Source organism: Chelonoidis abingdonii, chromosome 22, assembly GCF_003597395.2.
Source record: "Chelonoidis abingdonii isolate Lonesome George chromosome 22, CheloAbing_2.0, whole genome shotgun sequence".
In the NCBI taxonomy this organism is placed as follows: Eukaryota; Metazoa; Chordata; order Testudines; family Testudinidae; genus Chelonoidis; species Chelonoidis abingdonii.
The window spans coordinates 25,965,629-25,982,391 of NC_133790.1; the positions used below are offsets into that span (position 1 = coordinate 25,965,629).

General features: G+C 40.1%; 1 protein-coding gene across 4 annotated transcripts in view; it reads left to right on the top strand.

The window, feature by feature from the left end:
• MED13L (mediator complex subunit 13L) overlaps nt 1-13,806 on the top strand; it is a 413,400-nt gene extending 399,594 nt beyond the window's left edge. For all 4 annotated transcript variants that reach the window (XM_032800003.2, XM_032800004.2, XM_032800007.2 and 1 more), the window contains 4 exons: nt 2,901-3,055; nt 6,563-6,724; nt 9,385-9,497; nt 10,953-13,806. In XM_032800003.2, the coding sequence (XP_032655894.1) occupies nt 2,901-3,055; nt 6,563-6,724; nt 9,385-9,497; nt 10,953-11,085 (563 nt within the window). In that variant the 3' untranslated portion in view covers nt 11,086-13,806. The remainder of the gene's footprint in view (nt 1-2,900; nt 3,056-6,562; nt 6,725-9,384; nt 9,498-10,952) is intronic.
• Nucleotides 13,807-16,763: the final 2,957 nt, after the last annotated feature.

Consider the following 16,763-nt stretch of genomic DNA (forward strand, 5'->3'; position numbering starts at 1 on the left):
CAAGTTTTTACATAAGGTATCCTCAGACTTCCGTGCCAATCAGCTCATTCAGTATGCAGTTTTCTTCTCTAAGCCACATCAGACCAAGGAGGAAGCTGCCCTCCATACATTATATGTTAGAAGGGTATTAGGCTTCTGTCTGGATAGAACCCAACCATTCAGAAAGTCTGACTGTTTCTTTTGTCAATAGGGCTGACGGATCCATGATTTCCACCCAAAGAATTTCAAAGTGAGTTTTGGGTTGCATCCTCTCTTGCGGCTGTTAATGTTCAGCCCCTCCTAAAATAATAGCCAATTCTACCAGATGTTAGTGTCCTTCCATGACACTGTTAAAAATATACCAATTGCGGAAATTTGCAGAGCTGCCACTTGGGCTTCCATTCACAACTTCTCCAAACACTGTGCTTTAGTGTAGACATCTAAGGCAGATGTTGCCTTTGGTATTACAGTTCTGTTATCAGTCTTAAATCTGGTTCTGAAGCTTCCACCTCCTGCAGGATGTACTGGTCAGGAGTCACCTGAAGTGTAGCGGCCATACCAATATAAAGAAGAAGGAGGGGTTAACTACCTTGTACAGGAACTGGAGTTCATTTAAGGTGTTTGTCACTGTGAGGGCTCTACTACCCACCTTCCTTTCCCTCTGCATTGGAATCTTGTCCTGCAGGACTTTGTGGTACAGAAGGAACTGAGGGTAGTTTGACCATGCTGCCCTATTTACACTTGGTATAGGGGACAAGGGTGTCTAGAGCACAGGTGCAGACCAAACGGGTACTGCTACCAAACACCTCTGATCAAAGGCATGTGGAGGGCATACACACCTGAAATGAAGCACATATGAGGACAAACAACTCAAAGAACTCTAGTTACTGTACAAGTAACCTCTTTTTCCTCTTCCTGTCTCTTGTACCAAAAAGTCTTAAGTGCTGAGATCACTATATGATGCCACCTATCAGGGCTATAATAATAATTGGACATGATAAAGTTGTCTAAACTTGGATTTAAACTGGGTGTTCTTTTAAAATATATTTATTAGCTAATAAGGCTGGAGCCCAAAAATAACAACTATTCAGGTGTCTTTATTTAAAAAATAAATTAAGCAAAATAATAAAATGGACTGACAGCCCAGGGAAGTGAACTTTCTTTAGTAACAGAACAGATGGAACATGATCAGCTGGAGTTCAAGTTTTCTCATCTCACTAATGTGACTTAATTCTGTTTTGGAGGGACTTTTCTAGGAGAAAGAGCAAATTGTCTCAATGTCCATTCAGTCCTTCGCTTCTGCAGTGAGACTGCTAGGAAAAGCTGCAACTTATGGTGGTTGTGTAATGTAGACATCAGTCCACTGAGAACTGGACTGAGGCCATCACTTTAATTTAAGCCACTGAACCAACATAGTATAATATTTTTTGGTCACAACCTATTCAAACCATTGACTTGCAGGTGAAAGGGTGTATATACCAATGAAACCCCTCTAGAGCTGGCTGAAAAATTTGTATTAAAAAAGGGATATATTTTTGACAAAAATGTTAACCTGTTTTTTCCAACCAATTCTAAAGTCCTCTAAGCTTAGCATTTGTCAGCTTTTACCACATCTTAAGAGCATGTTTCATGGACCAGCTCCCTTCCTCTTTATGATTATTTGGGTCACCTCATTCCATTTGCTGTCTAGCCACAGTCCTTAGGTACCTAAAGCAAATGCATGAATGGCAAAGTATTATGGAAGTATTTAAGTATTTTAACTGTCTGTTGCACTAAGTCATGCTTTTCGGAGGTGTGTGTGGAGGGATGGGGGCGTGTAATGATGATAAAGATCTATCACTGGCAACTTCTGACTCAGCTCTGGCTTCTCTAGCTGCTCCAGGTACAGAGGGGAGAACGTGTATCCTCCCTTGGAGTCTGCTAACATAGCTTCTCCACATCTTCAGTTGCTTTAACATAAATTGATGCTTTTTAAAAACAAAAAATAAAACCATGGATGACCGTAGAAGCAGTCAGAGTCAAGGTCCCATCTCTTTGTGAACCACAGTATGAGAACCTCTGTTCTAAGCTGTCCTATATTCCAGGCTTCCATTGGGCTCACACAGATATTATTTAGTATAATCCAGGGTACAATAATATGAATTGATGATTTGGTTTTCATGAGATAAAATGGCAAATTCATCAGGCTTTGTTTTCATTTTTGGGCCAATGAGAAAATGAAAGTTTAATATAAAAATCAGAACCTTAGCAAAATGTGCAGTATTTTGAACTAATTATGAAATTAATTTCTAACCTTGTATTTCAATATAGGACAGATTCTCCTATCCTTACATTGAGTAGTGCTGTACTCTCTGTGCAGTTCTCTTGAAGTCAGTGAGACTACTCACAGAATAAGGCTGCCAGAATCTGACCTGTAGCACTAAAAGCTTAAAGTACAGCACTGGCTGAAAGCTAACTTAAATACACTTCAGTTCTTAATGCATTTCAAATATTTTGGTGACAATTAGATTGCTGAGAGCAGCTATGACCAACTGCTGTGAGAATTAGTTCATTCTAACCTAACAACTACTTCCATTTGGATTGCTAGCGAGCTGATTTGACATGAAAATCTTTTGTTCAGTATATGACCATCTCTAAAATGCAGGATTGGCAGAGATGTCAGCCAATCTGTCAACCTTATTTTTGTTTTTAAATCTGCTGCTGGGGTCAAAAGTGCTGACTAAGTGGGATAAAATAATAAAAGATTTACTGCTTGCCTTCAGCAGCCTTTTCAGTGTACAGATCAAGGCTGTCGCAATAAAGAGCATCTTGGAAAAGGAATTGGTGTCTAATGACAGTAGTCATCAGTGAACAGGACTTTATTTATTTTAACTGTACCACAGGCTAGACAAGGGACTTATCTTTTTCTCTTTTTCTTTCAGACGACATGTTTGACCTCCCGTTCCCAGATGACATGGACAATGACATTGGAATTTTAATCACAGGGAATCTCCACTCTTCTCCAAATTCCTCTCCAGTTCCTTCCCCTGGTTCCCCTTCTGGGATTGGCGTGGGATCTCACTTTCAGCACAGTAGGGTAAGGACTGTAATGCTCAAGACACATACATATTAAGTAATTCTCCAACAAAGCTTTTTCTGTAATTTCTGAAAATTAACCAGCTGACTGCAGACAGAAGTTAATGGAGGAAGAAGCCTTGAAGTTAACAGTAAAAAGTTGAAGATGTTAGCTACATGCTATCAGAGAAGATGAAAGGTGCAGCAATTATACCTTTATTTATATCAATGACTCCAAAATTAGTGATAGCTAATTGTCATTGTGGAACTTGATTTGGATGGGAGCTTTTGTTTCTTGTGCCAGAGCCATATTCTACATCCTTGAATTGGATGTCCATCTGTATTCATGAAAAGCAAAGATGATGATAATTTGGCACAATGCATAAGGTTAGAAGGGACTGCCAGGGTGATCTAGTCTAACCCCCTGCCAAGATGCAGGATCTGCTGTGTCTAAACCATCCAAGGTAGACAGCTATCAAGCCTCTTTTTGAAAACCTCCAGGGAAGGATCTTCCACGAACTCACTAGGGCAGTCTGTTCCATTGTCCTATTGTTCTTCGATTTAATCTAAATCTGCTATGATGTAGTTTGAACCCATTGCCTCTTGTCCTGCCCTCTGTGGCAAGAGAGAAAACAAGTTCCTGCTTCTGCCATCAAAGAGTTGGATTAGATATCGGCCTAGTTTTGAAGTCTTCATAAATGATTTTCCAGAAAAAGGAATTGGTGTTTGAGTGGACTGTTTTTCCTCACGATAAAACCTAGTGTCAGAACTTAAGCTCTGTAGGTGCTTGAGTTTTATGCAAATTTTGCTTTCTCTGAAAAAAATTAGCCCTGGGTGCATGCTCCTTATAAGTTATTTCTGTTTAAAGTGGCTTTTGAGAAGCTAGTTCCGGCATCAACGGTTATTTAAAATGCAAATTTTGTTAATTTGAGAAAGAATTGTTGATTGTTAAATCAAATTTAGCATAATTTTGAAGCAAGTTTGGCGGGGTTGTCTTACAAATACACATTCTCTTCGTTGTATAAGAGACTCCATGGTGCTTTTATTTATGCCTATCATAATCCTTTCCATGACAAACATGCAAAAACTGCAGGCACTGCATTTATAATGTGGTAGCAGGGAGGCTTTTATTAGGGAAGTGTTGAAGTTAAAGCTGAAATATACAGAAACATGCTTTACAACAATTATTTAAAAAAATTAGAGATTGGATTTTACTTCATAAATAAATCTAAGATAATGGGGATGAATTTGCTGTTGCTTTTGTAACCCACTATATATTTTATAACTAGGCAATGTGTAAATCTCCCAGCTACTGGCGATACATTGTTAGTTTTAAACAGTAAAATTGTAAATCTGGTATGATTTTAAGTCCGGAACACACTCCTTAGATCTTAACTGCAGACCCTTTGAGTATGGATGATGCTAACAATTCATTGTGACACAACAGCATTATGCTTAAACAATGAATAGTTTATTTTATTAAAAACTCTCTCGCGACTCAAAACTCAGTGATTTTTCAAGCTGGGGAACTGTGCCAGGTTAACAGATCTGAAGAATAAAGTCGTCTATTTAGGCACAGACAGGCACAGCAATAGCGTAAGCTTGCTGCATTGCCCTGCAGCCAGTGTGCCTCAGCTGTCACCTTAAGGGACTTATCTTGCTCAGACTTTAAGAAGAAGGTCAATTGTGGGGTGTGTGTTCTGTGATCTTGGACATATGTCCATTAGACACTAATAATTCAACTCACTTCTCAAAGGCCATCAGGTAGTTCTAAATTACACTCCATAAGTTGTTTTCAAACTGGCAACCCTAAAGATAAAAAGCTCCATATTCTATTACCAAACCCTTGAGCATCCCACCACTGAGCATCAGTCAACAAGTTTCTCTCTCTGACTTACTGAGTTGTTCAGTCTCTTATCATTTTTTTGCATTTTTTAAAGAATTGCTTTATACAATTGACCAGGGGTCGGCAGCCTTTCAGAAGTGGTGTGCCAAGTCTTCATTTATTCACTCTGATTTAAGGTTTCAGGTGCCAGTCATACATTTTAACGTTTTTAAAAGGTCTCTTTCTATAAGTCTGTAATATATAACTAAATTATTATTGTATGTTAAGTAAATAAGGTTTTTAAAATGTTTAAGAAGCTTCATTTAAAATTAAATTAAAATGCAGGGCGGCCAAGACCCGGGCAGTGTGAGTGCCACTGAAAATCAGCTCGTGTTCCGCCTTCAGCACGCGTGCCATAGGTTGCCTACCCCTGCAATTGACTCTCAATGAAAACTTTATCCAACTGGCTTAAAAGCAGCACAAAAAGGTTATTGACCAAAGAGCTTGGAGACCTGGACAGGTCTTTTCTGGGTGAACCTGTTGTAGTAATTCAGTTTAACCATTAACAAGGGCCTGATAATTGAGGTGTAATTTTTGTTTTTAAAAAAGCAACAGCGTGTGATCATTACCTTCTGGGTCAGGGAAGGTCAAGCCTTCATCCATGTAATCTGTAATTGATTGTTGTAGTTTACCAGTGTGAGCCCTGATTGCTCAGCAGCCAGTTTCAAGGTCTGCTGTTAGATTTTCCAAGTGCCCGCAGCCAAGTGAGCTGCAGCCCTTTCTAAGCATAACCACTTTATGGGCTGTTTAACTTTCTTTGATGCTTGATTAAGATATTACTGATGGAGAAAGAGCTGCTTCAAGGACTAGCGCTGGAAGGTTTCATCATGAAACCAATTTGGGTGTAGTGGGATCAGATGGGTGTTTTTTCCCCACTGGATCAAAAAGTGGGTGGATTAAATGGATTGCCAATACAGGTTCTTCTAAATATCTTCAGTCTAGAATATTTTCAAACTTTCTAGGTCACCATGTTTGAATCTATTAAAGGAATAAAAAGATGGGAAAGAACATATACTAAAAACAAATGTACCCCTAAAAATGCAGTTACAGTTTAAAATATGAAATTAACCTCCCTTGAGCAGAACACACATCACTCCTCTTATCAGCTTTAGAAAGCTCATGAAATTTGGGAAATGTAGAAACCATACAGTTTCTCCAGCCACTGCTGCTCTACAAATGATCCAAAATGCCTGCAAACAGCTATTCTTTCCTTTGGAATGCTCCATCTTCTGCCAGCCTAGAGAGAACAATTCCCTCCAGGATCAAATCCTGTTTCCCTGCATATAGCCTTAATTTCATGCCACTAGGTCCTGGAACAGACTCACTTCAACCTGTCATGTTCTATTGTTCTTTAGGGACCTGAGGTGCTCCTGGATTGTTAATCTGGAGAACCCCACTACCCGAAATTAGGGCTAAATAGTGTGGTTTGAAAAGCTCTGTGACTAAGCTAGAGGGAATATGTTGCACAGTCTGAGATTACCATGATAGCTGGCAACAAGTCAAACTAGATTCAGAATTGAGGGGTGTGTAAACAAAGGAGTATCTGTGGGAGCTTACAGAAAAGGAGTTGGGACAGTGAAACAAGGAATGAACTGATTGATTTTTCATGCTGCTAATGCTTTTCTTTTTGTTTTCCCCCTCTAGAGCCAAGGAGAGCGTCTTCTTTCCAGAGAAGCCCCTGAAGAGCTGAAGCAACAGCCTCTTGCTCTGGGATACTTTGTATCCACTGCCAAAGCTGAGAATCTTCCACAGTGGTTCTGGTCATCCTGTCCACAGGCACAAAACCAGTGTCCCCTCTTCCTCAAGGTTTGTCTAGTATCCTGTCCCTAGAGGGGGGTAATGGCAGGGAAACAGACACCCCCAGTTTTCCTGGAAAGTACTGCCTTTCAGGGGTGTCAACTGATTATATTTAAAACTAGAGTTATATTTGAGTTTCAATGTAATCAGTTGGCCGCTGCATTCCCATTTACGCTTCCTCCTACCCCTCAGGTCCTTGCCTCCATCTGTAGTCACTTGATCATCCCTTCCCCCACTTAGAGAAACTCAAGGTTGGGGTTCCCTTCATCAGGGCTTTGGAGCTGTGCTCCGGCTCCACTCCAGCTCCAGGCAAAAACCTGCAGCTCCACTGCTCTGGTGCTGCTCTGGGCTCCGCTCCAAAGCCCTGCCCTCTATGCTGCGATTTGGTGCGTGCCAGCTGCCTGCTTTCCTACTGCATTGGTCTGCACAAGCACACAATGGATTCTGACAATTTCCAAACGCTAAAGCACCTCCCATTAAGTGATATTAGAAAAAGGTATCCTGGCTTTCAGTTCCCAAGGCCTAGTCATCCTAAGGAAGAGGAAACTGTAGTTCTCATTCTGCCATGCTACAGCTGTGGCACAAAAACCAAATATGAGGAGCTCAAGCAAAACAGCAGTTCTAGAAACTTTGCCCAAGGGTGTGTCTTCACTACCCGCCGGATTGGCAGGCAGCAATCGATCCAGCAGGGATCGATTTATCGCGTTGTCTAGATGTGATAAATCAACCCTCAAGTGCTCTCCCGTCAACTCCTGTACTCTAGCTCGGCGAGAGTTGCAGGCAGAGTTGACGGGGGAGCAGCAACAGTCGACTCACCGCGGTGAAGACACCACAGTAAGTCAATCTAAGTATGTCAACTTCAGCCACGTTATTCACGTAGCTGAAGTTGCATAACTTAGATTGATTACACCCCTCCCCCTCTCAGTTTAGACCAGTGCTAATTGACCTACACTGATGGACAAAGTATAAGTACTTGACTAGGATAGATATACAATCAGTTTCTTTTCTGTGACTAACTTTTTATAGATTTTCATAACAAAACAGGCAATTAATAGTACAAAAAAGTAAATGACTTACAGCTCGTATAGGTTTCCAAATACCGCACACTTCACAGGATCGCCAATAGATCTATGTAATTACACAATTTTACAGCTTGTCAAAGCTGCAAGACCAAACACTACAAAACCACACAGATACTCTATAGACATAACGTGTTAGGGAAGGAATAAGAGTAATAAATAGGAGAAGACATGCATGAACAGGGAGAAGGGGGGATTAGTGTCTTTAGTGTATATTTCTGTTATCCTACAAAATCTTTGCTTAATATCATCTTCAGTGTATATAATGTTTTCCATTCCAAAGAATCCCGAAGCGCTTTATAAAACATATACTGATATACACTAGAATTGCTTCAACTACTCGAAAAATATAGTCACCTTTTGGGTGGCATGCAGCAGCTTCTTAACCGCACATTGTACAAAACTAGACATTTGTGAATGAGGAAAATAATGGACCCCAAATACAATTCCAAAGTAATTAAGTAAGCAAGATGTAGAGTAATTAGACAGTCCTGTTGTGCTTGCCCATTTCCAATTTAACTAATATCTTCAACTCTTTCTTTAAGTACCACGGGTCTTTCTGTCTACCTAGGTTCTTATGTTGGTGTCCATCATTCTACTATCAAAGACCAGTCTTTTGCTCTTTCCCAACAGGGAAAGACAGGTTTAAAGTGGTAGTAGTGGTTGTTGAATATAGAAAAGTGAGTTGGTTAGCATCAGTAAGGGTACCTTTGTAGGAGAACTTGGCTGAGGAAATGGATTTTGTATTAAGCTCAGATAATTACAAGTGACCTAGATTTATAAGCTGAAAAGTGGTACCTCCAGCATCACAACATCCCCTAGTTCTATACAAGAGATGTTGGCTCAGCGCTGACCAAAGGAAGCAGGCAACGCAGTGAGTCATCAAGCCATCTCCTGTAGCAAGTCTGGTTTTCCAGGGAGACCTTCTTTCTAAGTATGCGCTTGGCTCAACTCTGCTTTGCTTGCTAAATTTGAGATCACAATCCAAGCAGATACGAAAGTAGGGATCAAAGATCAGTTTTTTTGATCATTTTAAACCTCTGTTTTTGAGGTTTGAGAGAATGCATAATAGAACTATTCAGTTCCAGCAGTAAAAACACAGCACAGACAAGACAAACTTTCTGAATTCTTTCCTTAAACCTTGAGTAGGTTTAGACTTTCTGCTGCTAGATTCATTAATGCATTGGGTGCGATAAATCCTGTTGCTAACACATTACATAATCGGTTTGGCTTTCAGTGCTTGAAATAGCTTTTTTGCATATATGGTGGCTATGGACTGTGGACCACAGTTCAGTGTGATTTTCAGAGACATCTGACCCCCAGTAATAAAAATTTGGGGGTTCAGACAGGCATTCAAGAATGAAATTGCAGAGATACAGAATGTATATGGACACACTAGGATTCAGCAGAGAACAAACAGTATGTCCAGCTCTAGAGTCTAAACCTAGTTAACAAAAATTTCAAGTTGTTCTGGGAAGCGGGCGGGGTCTGCTTATTTTAAAATTCTCAGAGATATTGCTGCTGGTCCTTGTGAAATCTGCTGACACACCTGTTACGCAAATAGCTATGTTTGTCGCTTTCCTTCCATAGGCCTCACTGCATCACCATATCTCCGTAGCACAGACTGATGAACTTCTCTCTGTCAGGAACTCTCAACGGGTTCCCCACCCCCTCGACTCTAAAACTACATCAGATGTTTTGAGGTAACATCTTCCAGGCTGTGCATTCCCCACCCTTCCAAGGCTATGAGAACAGTTTACTGAACATCACTGAGGGATCCATTGCTTTGAACCTCAGAATCTCTCCCCTGCTTTAACAGTTCCAGTCTGCATTACACTTAGCCCTTTGTGGGTGCACAAGAGAGCCACCCTCCGTAAACCCCTCCCGAGGGGATGGGCAAATTTTGTTGGAGTTCAGGTCCTGCCACCACTAGTTGAAAGTGGGTGGGGAGAAGAGCGGAACCATGGTGGCCATTTCTCATATTCTCCACACCAGTCAACAAGCTGGCAGGGACTTCGTTGGGGATACATTCTCCTGTCCAGAGAAATAGGGTTGTGGGTTTTTTAGTTATGTTTTAAGTAGAAGCTAATGCATTCTCTCAATTTCCCTTCTCCTATAGAGCAGAAAGTAAACAAGCAAGCCTCTCTTCCAGTCTGGTTTGTGTACAAGTCAGTAGAGCTTGCCAAAACACTTGGTTTTGATTAGCAAGATACTTGGGGGTTTTGAAATTTGGGTTCATGCCACATCAGAATGAAACCAAATTTGCCAAAATGTCTCTGTGAATCAAAAAATTAGGTTCAGAAACACAGTGCTTCTGAAACAAAATCTGCAACTGACTGTCAGTTCTGCTGAGCCTCTGCAGGTCCAGAGCAGCCCCATCTAACAGACTGTTAGGGGCCAGTAACCTCAGGGCATCCAGGATCCTAACAATCAACCTTGGGGTTCCCAGCCCTGGGACAGTCCCTATGGTGGGGCTGCTCACCATGGATGTCTCCTAGGACTTCCAGGCTCCTACCTCCAAAGAAAGGAACTTTAGGGTTGTGGGATGGCATACAGGCACTCAGTTCCAAGCAGGGAGCCTGGAAGCCCTAGCATGCCCCCACTCTGGAGCCCTGGCTGGAATTTGGATTTTTAGGGCTTCTGTAGTTCCTGCTCTGCAGCAGGAAGCCTGGCCAGACCCAGCTCCAGCCAGGGCTCTGCAGGCTGCTGATCTCTCTACTCTGGAGCTGGCAACCTAGCAGCTCCCAGGGGCTATCAGACTCAGCTGCAGAGCAGTCAACCCTGGAACAGTAGCAGGTTTCCAAGGGAAATCTACCTGGTTTTTAGTAACATTTTGTTGAATCTGCAGTAGATTTTGCTCCAGCAAATTCCTGCCTTAGCAGAGCTGGTTGGAAATTTTCCAAGTAAATGTTTTCGAAAAGACAGCATGTGCAAAGGCTGGATTTTCCATAACATGAAGTCTTTAAATCAAGATTTGAGAACTTCAGTAACTCGGTTAGGGGGTCAATTACAGGAATGGATGGGTGAGGTTCTGTGGCCTGCGATGTACAGGAGGTCAGACTAGATGATCATGATGGTCCCTTCTGGCCTTAAAGTCTATGAAGAGCAGGACCATAATTTTCCAGTCCCATCACTTAGTCTCTCTCTCTCTCTTGCAGGTTTGTTTTGGAGCAGTACAATGCACTGTCCTGGCTCACGTGTAACCCTGCCACTCAGGATCGCAGCTCCTGCCTTCCTGTTCACTTCGTGGTGCTCACTCAGTTGTACAACGCCATCATGAATATACTTTAATAAAAAAGCACTTGTTCCTCTGGCTCATTCCCCCTCAACCTAAGAAATGTGCCACCATCTGCAAAAATCAAAACTGCTTCTCTTCAGACCAGGCCCGAGGTCCTGTGCTGTGCTTCAGTTCCTCCATAAGCACACGTGATTTCTGCAGTGTTCAAAACTAATCAACGCATTGACACATCTTTGGCAGCTTCTATCAGAAATCTGGGTCCATCCAGAAACACTGAATATACAGTACCCTCAATCCAGTGTTATCTTAGAGGCCAGTAGTTACTGGTCAGTGTGAAATAACGAAAAGGAAGAATCTGAAGACGATGTCCTTTTGCATGGGGAACTGATTTACAATTAAGGGCAATTTCAGCCCTGCACGTAAAGTCTTGTAGTGACCGGTTTGGGTTGCCTAAAGGTTATTTTGTTTGAACATGTAAGCTGGGATTTTGCAGAAATGGAGAACCAGTTATATTCTATTATAAATAATGGAGTTTTCTGTCTACTTGGAGTTCCTGTCAGAGTGGATTGGGATGAATGCATGCATTTGTTTCCTGTCCATGTAGATGTGAATGGTCCGGAGATATTTTAATTTTATTTATTTTTAGGTTTTGTTGTTTAAATTATAGAGGACCAGGTACAGTAGATGATCCTAAAGACCCAGCTCCGTTCCAGCGGAGGATTATTTATCTACATACCTCTTACTCTTCTGACCTAGAAATGGAGCTAAAAAACAATAACAATCAAAATACAAAATTAGGAAGACCATGTGCGAAAGGGGAGCACATTCAGAACTCTAATAGCGTCAGCATTTTCTGATAAGAACGTACTCTGTTTTAAAGAATTCAACTGTATTTAGCCTGGTTAAAGCAAGAAGTGGCCAGTGTTTAATGAAGGATAACACTACCATATGGAAGAAAAAAGATAGGGGTGGGGAGGGAAAACATTTTAAAGCCCAAAATAAAAGCAAATTGAAAGGAGTAAGTTAATCTAGTGTAGAGCAATGACAGATATATTTCCAATGAATTTAATGATGTTAGAAAACTATTATTGAAACCTGAGTCACCCATAGATCAGGACAGACTAGTCCATGTACATATCCAAAAGTATGTTTTTTGTTTACACTGAATCAGTTACAAATCTGGTGTATTTTTTCTGACTATAGGAATATTATTTCAAAGAAATAATTTTTAAAAATTATATCATTAAATTAGTACTTGAAGCTATGCCACTGTGGTGGAAAAGTTACGTTGTTTAGTAAAATGATTGCCATTTTTAAAGGTTAATGGCTAATTGAAGTATTTTTATGACTCCTTCATTCCAGGCTTAAAGGGGTTTATATTTAAACTCCATTTTCTAATGTTTGTTTTGCACTGTGCAGCAGGCATGGATTGCCTTATGTGAGGGGTCAGGGCACTTTGATCAGGCTGTGAGATCTAGTTATCTATGGAGAAAATCCTACAAATTTAAAGTTCTTCCAAAAGACTTTCATGTTCTGGTTAAAAAAAAATTAAATTCTATGATTTTAAAAAGTATTTTTCTTGAGATAATGTAAAACAAATTATATTAAAAAATTGCTTTTGTGATGGGAAGGTGAAAGCAGAGGAGTAACCTGTAAATGGATAATTTCAGTCTCTGCTCCAAGCCACCCATGTGAGGGTGTCTCTTTGCAATGTATAGGTAAAAAAAAATTAGATATCAAAACTATTTGTATCTAATGTGTACAGTGTAAAATTGACTTTAAAAATATTGCAGTACTATTTTTTCTTAATCAGAAAAGAAAATTCTCAAGGCCTTTTGAAGAGCATAAAAAGATGAAGATTGTAAACTTGTATAAAAAAATTTAACTTGGGGAGGAAAAAAATGTAAAGTAGACATTTGTAATCTTTTACCACTTTGGGGTTATTTGTTCCCAGGATTCATCTGAACTTTGAATTATTGTTTTGTTTGGGGCTTTTTTTTTTTTAAATGGGCTGTTTTTATCTAGGGGCTTTTCTTCCCCAGAAACCCAGTTCTAAGCAAAAAGAAAAAAGGGCAGCAAAGGAGGAGTTTTCATCTGGTGTCATTTTTATTTAATTTCTTTTTTAAGTTAAGAGAAGTTGTTGACATATTTATATGTTTTTGTGCAAAATCAATGAATGGCAATAGATTTTAAAGAAAAAATCTTATGTACTTCAGTGTGAAAAAGTCTGTATAATATTTCCCTTAAATATGCATTATTTTACTTGTGAGTTTTTTACTGAATTAATCTGAAATGTACAAGCCCTGGCTTTCCTACAGCGTGAAGACGTTTTTTTTTCTTAATTTCTAACTTTGGAAATCATGCTGAAATCAAAATTATTATTACAGTTGTTTGAGCTAGAGGGAGAGGGTGGGGGGGAGGAGGGGAATGTCCAGCATGCTTGTATGTATATTTCAGAACCTTTTTTAAATGTAAAAGCTGTACATTTCGGGGGAGTTCTGAATTTCTTTGTTTTGTTTTGTTTTCTCTGAGCATTTTGCAGTGAGCTTCTTTTATATATAGCCAACAATTTGAAAGAAAACAAAAAAAAATGTGAAGTTCATTTTAAATCTACAGTATATCGCTGGTACAGTACACTAAAAAGACTTTGATAAAAAGAAGAAACAATAATAATAAAGACCTCCATTTTAAATGTCATTCATATATACCTTGTGGATGAGAGCTATATACTTTTACACACTTTTTTAGATGAATAAATTATTGAATTACTGAAACTTCTGGGTGGAGTTTTATTCTCTGTAGTATATTCTTTGACTACTGCTAAATTATGAGCAAAGCAGTCCCAGAGTAAAGGTTTTGTGTTTATATGTAACCATACTATCTATACAGCATTCACAGAAATGAGGTCCATTTTGTTGTATTCATTTCTTCAGGAGCAAATCTAATCCCTAGGGAAGGTAACTTAGAACTAACACACCTTGTCTGTTAAGATGCATTTAAAAATCCATTGTTTCTCCAGGCTTCCTCCTAGGGTGATATGACTTCACACTGCAAAGAAATAAAAATATTAAAAATAGCTCAGTATAACAATTGTTACTTTTAGAGGTGGCAGTAGTGTAAAAGCAAATACAGCAACTAAACTGTAAATATTACGGGTTGTGACTCTGGTGATATTCTTTGTAAAGCACTTTATCCACTGTAGATGAAATTTATCCCTATATACCCCTTTAATGTGAAAGTTAAATTATTCTCCTTCCCTCCCCTGCACTGGGGTCAGCCTGTATGTGTAAAACAACTGAAATACAGTCACTCCATGGTAGAGGGGACCACTAGTGCACTATGGGTGGAGTAGTGAGGAACTTTCAGCCAAACCTCTGTTCTTACAAAATGCACCATGGGATCTTCAGTGCAAGGCAGACAACACGCTGGTTTTTGAGATCTCATCTAAAAGACATGACACACAGTCAAAACTTGCATGGGAATTCAGTTTATTTCAAAGCCTTAGCTGGCTGTGCTATGATCTGAAACCATAGTTGGAGTACAGGTTTTTGCACTCAGAGGCCTATTGCTCCTCAAGGGCCGAGAATCTTCCTCTTCAAGAGGAACTAAATGAATTCATAGGATTTGTTCCTTGATGGTTCCACAGCACTAAGAACTTCACTCTTATTAATAGCATATACCGTTACCAGAAACCCTCCATAAAATTATGTTGACAGGCTCAGTTCACATGTGAATGGATTTGTATTGACCTGCATGACCTATATATTTGCCTAATCATTTTCTGTTCCGCAATGCAATTATTACTGAAAAATGACCGCACAACTATGAAGTTTATACTCCTATAACAACAGCTGCCTGGTGGAGGTCTGGTGAATTTTCATTGAGCTACATGGGAGTTTTGGCCAAGTAAAAACTTTATTTAAAAACCAGGTTAGAACCAATGCGGTGGGGAAGTAAATTTGATTAGTTATGTCTGACCAAACCAGCTCCCAGTGTTCCATTTAAAAGACTGCCATACAAACCCAAATGGAGGTAGATTGAGGGTTTTGTTGAACTCGCTCAGGAAACGTTCTTGAAAAATATAGCAAAAGTAAGTTCTTCATCATACGTAAAATTCAGTTGGCAATAATGAAATCTCAGGATAAATTACTGCTCAAGTCAGTCAATCCCAAATCATTGCAAATATTGACAATCCCTTGGTTTTATTGGTTAAAACACCTCAGCACCTTGTATCAAGTTCTAACAACACCTTCAGCTATCTGGCTGTCCTGCATCCTGACAGAAGCCATCCATTTACAACAGCTGTGGCCCTTCAAAACAGACAGGATTTGTGTTAGGTCTGCAGAGTGTAGACAATACCTCAACTGGAAGACTGACCTTCATAGACTCATAGGTCAGAAGGGACCAATATGATCATCTAGTCTGACCTCCTGCACAAGGCAGGCCATAGAACCCTACCCATCCACTTTTATAACAACCCCTAACCCATGACTGAGTTATTGAAATCCTCAAAATTGTGGTTTGAAGACCTCAAGCTGAGACAAAAGCAGAAGCTTACACGGGAGTGGAAGAAAGGGCGGGATTAGCAAGGAAGTACCTTAAGTGATGGTCAAGAATAGTACGGTAAGTGAGCGAAGCTACAAAGCCGCATAGAACTGGACCTTTGCAGGGGAATCAACAATCATAGTAAAAGTTCACAGCCACTAAATAAGAAGAAACAGAGAAGAAGAAGTGGGCCGATCACTGAGGATGAACGGAGGTAAAGGATAACTCAGGCATGTCCCAATATGTAAATAAGTACTTTGCCTTAGTTTTTAATAAGCTAGATGAGGAGTTTAGGGATGATGGACGGGATATAATCGGGAATGTGGATATGGAGGTGATATACGCATCGAGGTAGAGGCCAATCTGAAACAGCTTATGGACAAAATCGGAGGGCCCGAGACAGTCTCCATCCAGAGTATATTAAAGGAACTGCGCGTGAATTGCGAGCCCGTTAGCAAGAATTTTTAAAGCGAATCGATACACGGCGGGTTTTGTCCGTACGACTCGGAGAAATTGTAACGTAGTTCCTATTTTTAAGAAAGGGAATAAAAGTTGATCCGGTCAATTAATAGCTGTTAAGCTTGACGTCTGATTTAAGTGTCTTTGGGAATAAATTAAGGGAGAAAGATAGTTAAGGACATAGAGTCATGGTAATGGGACGATCTGCAACATGGATTTACTTAAAGGTAAGATCTGCCAAACACCTGATCTCTTCTTTGAGAAGGTGAGATTACTTAGATAAAGGAAATGCGGTAATCTAATTTACCCTCGATTTCAGTAAGGCGTTTGACACGGTCCGCATGGGGGAACTGTGAATAATTAGAAAAGTTGGAAAAGATGGGATGAATGTGAAAGTTGTAAGGTGGATAAGGAACTGGTTAAAGGGGAGACTCCAGCGGGTCGTACTGAAGGGTGAACTGTCAGGCTGGAAGGAGGTTACTAGCGGAGTCCCTCAAGGATCGGTTTTGGGACCGATCTTATTTAACCTATTTTATTACTGACCTTGGCACAAAGAGCGGGAATGTGTTAATAAAGTTTGCGGATGACACGAAGCTGGGGGGTATTGCTAACACGGAGAAGGACCGGGATACTATTCAGGAAGATCTGGACCACCTTGTACACTGGAGTAATAGTAATAGGATGAAATATAATAGTGAAAAGTGCAAGGTCATGCACTTAGGGATTA